This window comes from Nanorana parkeri, unplaced genomic scaffold, assembly GCF_000935625.1.
Source record: "Nanorana parkeri isolate BGI_ZX_2015 unplaced genomic scaffold, ASM93562v1 scaffold2007, whole genome shotgun sequence".
Classification (NCBI taxonomy): Eukaryota; Metazoa; Chordata; class Amphibia; order Anura; family Dicroglossidae; genus Nanorana; species Nanorana parkeri.
In genome coordinates this window covers 232,898-236,837 of record NW_017308275.1, presented here as the reverse complement: position 1 = coordinate 236,837, position 3,940 = coordinate 232,898, and the positions used below count along the sequence as shown (strand labels likewise).

General features: G+C 45.6%; 1 protein-coding gene across 1 annotated transcript in view; it reads left to right on the top strand.

The window, feature by feature from the left end:
• Positions 1-478: 478 nt before the first annotated feature.
• LOC108800384 overlaps positions 479-3,940 on the top strand; it is a gene marked incomplete at its 5' end in the record, with an annotated part of 33,441 nt that continues 29,979 nt past the window's right edge. Inside the window, 2 exons of the mRNA XM_018572362.1 lie at positions 479-572; positions 844-917. Coding sequence (XP_018427864.1) covers positions 479-572; positions 844-917 — 168 coding nt within the window. The remainder of the gene's footprint in view (positions 573-843; positions 918-3,940) is intronic.

Genomic DNA, 3,940 nt, shown 5'->3' with positions numbered 1-3,940 from the left:
GCTTACTAAGCAAAGGAATGCCCATTGAATAATGATGACATATATTATATACACGGGATGTTTGTGAAACATAATTTTCAATTTTACATCTTCAGTTATGTCATCAGATGTAAGAGGATTTGTTTTAATACGAGTGTATCAAAGGGCAATGAGAAACAACATCACCTACTAGTTAGGTGCAATGAAATCTCCCCTATGGGACACAGAAGGCAAAAAAAGACAGGGGGTTGAACCCTTCTCCATTCTATGCAAAAATAAAATAAATGTTTTGTTTTAGATAAACTTCACTTTTTTATACTAGAAACCTCTCAACATTTCCTTCTAGTTCTCCGAGTGTTTTTGGACTCCAGAAATGACCCCTTTGTACCGTGTATGATGAATAAGGGGCTTTGCTTTTCAGACAATGATCCTGGCTGCCCCCCAATAAGTAGACAGGAAATGTAATCCTCTGATATCTTACAAATGTGTTTTCTTGCAGGCTCAGGAACAAGAACGTGGAACCGAGTGACAAGTAGCATCTGCGATCAAAGAGAAGAGCGACTGGCACTCTACAGGCTGTTGGCATCTACAGAGTAAGTGACACCCACTACTTACACAGGAAGGTATAATGATCTGTCCTCAATCATATGAAAAAATGGCACCTTTAAATCCTTCATCAGATGGGGAAGGGGGGAGGGCATTTCACAACTTCCTGGAGTTTTTCTTTAATCATTGTTTGTTGGATTATTTCTTAAACTATTGATTACCCTATTGATTGGTTCATTAGGCAGGTGAATGTATTTCTGTATTATGTCACTGTCTGAGTATGGTAATGGACTCTCTGTGTCCTCAGGTCCCATCCAGAATGAAGGCTCTGGTGACTTTGCTTTTGCCGGGGTGGTTGGGTCTGGCTTGGTGCTGCAACCCTCAGTCTGGAGGTAAGAATAATGTAAAGGTTAAAAAAAAGCAAATAATAATGACTATGGGGCGCTAGATGAGGAGGAAGGTCTGAATACACTCTCACCACAGCAGCTTATTGATAAAAAGAAATAATGAATTTGATTTGCAGAGCTTTGTGTGTCAATCCGCTGTATATTAGAGGAAGCTGCTGCAATCTACAAAGTTCTGATACCCCGAATATCAGAAATATATGTAACTGTATAAGTAGGGGTGAGGAGATTTGAGCGCTCACCTATCACAGTGTATTGGGTCAGTTGGGGTAACAAGTTGGAATGGATACAAAGTTACAATGTGAAATACAGATATGTTTTCCTTTCAGAGCCAGAGCCGTCCATTGTGATCCCCATTGTAGAAGGGACAGGACACTGCAGGGCTGGAACAGAGACGTTTGCCTATCAGTCTGGACATGATTTATTGTCTATCTGTAGGACACTCCAGACCAACTTCTTTGTTGGCTCAGGCCATGGGATTTGTCCGTATGAAATATGAAACTAACACTGGCAGGAAAGCCATCCATGTGCCTTTAGGTGTTTAGTAGGGATGAGCTCCAGTCTGGACTGAACCTGAGTTCAGCACCCCATAAGGAAGCTGTCAGTGTCAGCCCATTTAGCTGCGGCCGGGGCATTCCCTGCAGATGCATGTAAACAAAGGAATGGAGTGATGGTGACGTCATTGACCTTATATAGCCTGTTTGTTCCAAACTTCCATGTAAATCATTGATTAAAATAGAATGTTTCTTAAGCTTACTTCACATATTCTAACAAAAGGGGAAAATTGGTGCTGATATAGAGGAGAGATCTGAAAGTCATCGTCCACCTGAGGAGGAGGAGGAGTGTCCGCTTCTCGAAACAAGTTGGCTGACAGCTAAGAAGACCCGAGCGAAACACTATGGACTGAACCCGAGCTCATGCATTTGTCAATAACCAAACAAGGCCATGTGACCATATAAGTTCAATGATATCACCAGCATCCCGCCCCTTTGTTTACTTGCAGCTGTGGGTAGGGAATGCCCTGGCTACAGCTGACATGATCAGCACCGACAGCTTTCTTCCAGGGATCCAATAAGCTCGGGTTTGCTCCAAAACCGTGCTCTTCCCCACTGAACACCTGAATGTGCATAAGCGGCGTTTCTGTCTCGCGCCTCCCACCTTGCTGGCCACCAGCATGAGGTTCTTATCGACTGGAACTCCATACCAGTTATTACAGACAGCTTCCTTTCACTGACTCAACTCTACACCACCCCTATGATAATTCATCTCTACACCACCCCCTATGATAACTCAACTCTACACCATCCCCTATTATAATTCAACTCTACACCACACCCTATGATAATTCAACTCTACCCCCCCCCCCCTATGATAATTCAACTCTACCCCCCCCCCCCTATGATAATTCAACTCTACCCCCCCCCCCCTATGATAATTCAACTCTACCCCCCCCCCCCTATGATAATTCAACTCTACCCCCCCCCCCCTATGATAATTCAACTCTACCCCCCCCCCCCTATGATAATTCAACTCTACCCCCCCCCCCCTATGATAATTCAACTCTACCCCCCCCCCCCTATGATAATTCAACTCTACCCCCCCCCCCCTATGATAATTCAACTCTACCCCCCCCCCCCTATGATAATTCAACTCTACCCCCCCCCCCCTATGATAATTCAACTCTACCCCCCCCCCCCTATGATAATTCAACTCTACCCCCCCCCCCCTATGATAATTCAACTCTACCCCCCCCCCCCTATGATAATTCAACTCTACCCCCCCCCCCCTATGATAATTCAACTCTACCCCCCCCCCCCTATGATAATTCAACTCTACCCCCCCCCCCCTATGATAATTCAACTCTACCCCCCCCCCCCTATGATAATTCAACTCTACCCCCCCCCCCCTATGATAATTCAACTCTACCCCCCCCCCCCTATGATAATTCAACTCTACCCCCCCCCCCCTATGATAATTCAACTCTACCCCCCCCCCCCTATGATAATTCAACTCTACCCCCCCCCCCCTATGATAATTCAACTCTACCCCCCCCCCCCTATGATAATTCAACTCTACCCCCCCCCCCCTATGATAATTCAACTCTACCCCCCCCCCCCTATGATAATTCAACTCTACCCCCCCCCCCCTATGATAATTCAACTCTACCCCCCCCCCCCTATGATAATTCAACTCTACCCCCCCCCCCCTATGATAATTCAACTCTACCCCCCCCCCCCTATGATAATTCAACTCTACCCCCCCCCCCCTATGATAATTCAACTCTACACCTCCCCCTATGATAATTCATCTCTACACCACCCCCTATGATAACTCAACTCTACACCATCCCCTATTATAATTCAACTCTACACCACCCACTATGATAATTAATCTCTACACCACCCCCTATGATAACTCAACTCTACACCACCCCCTATTATAATTCAACTCTACACCACCCCCAATGATAATTCAATTCTACATCACCCCTTAATGATCCATCGGATAATCAACAATTCAATAAACTGTACACAGAAAAAAACAATTCCGCAACTTATCTGAGAGTCTGAGAGTGAAACCTTTGTAACCGGCCTGATGGACGTGTAGCAAACAAGGATTAGCCGGGGTGTGTACAATCATTGTAGATGAAAGAGGTAATTCCAACAGATTTCTGTCACATCAGAAAATAGAGAACCAATGATCCAACTACTTGTTGACCGGGTTTAGTCTGAACCTGAGCTCATCCCTCCTCCTGATTAGTGATGGGCCGAATAGACCAGAATTCGGTTTGAATTAGAAGTTTAGAACATCCAAAAAGTTTGCACTTGAACTCAATGCAAGTCAATGGGGGTTGAAATTTCAAAAACAATTGTCCCCATTAAGAGGGCTTATGTGCAAGTTATTGGTCATAAAGGGTGTATGGGGGTCCAGGTACTGCCCTGGGGGACATGTATGGGGGGTCCGGGTACTGCCCTGGGGGACATGTATGGGGGGCCCGGGTGCTGCCCTGG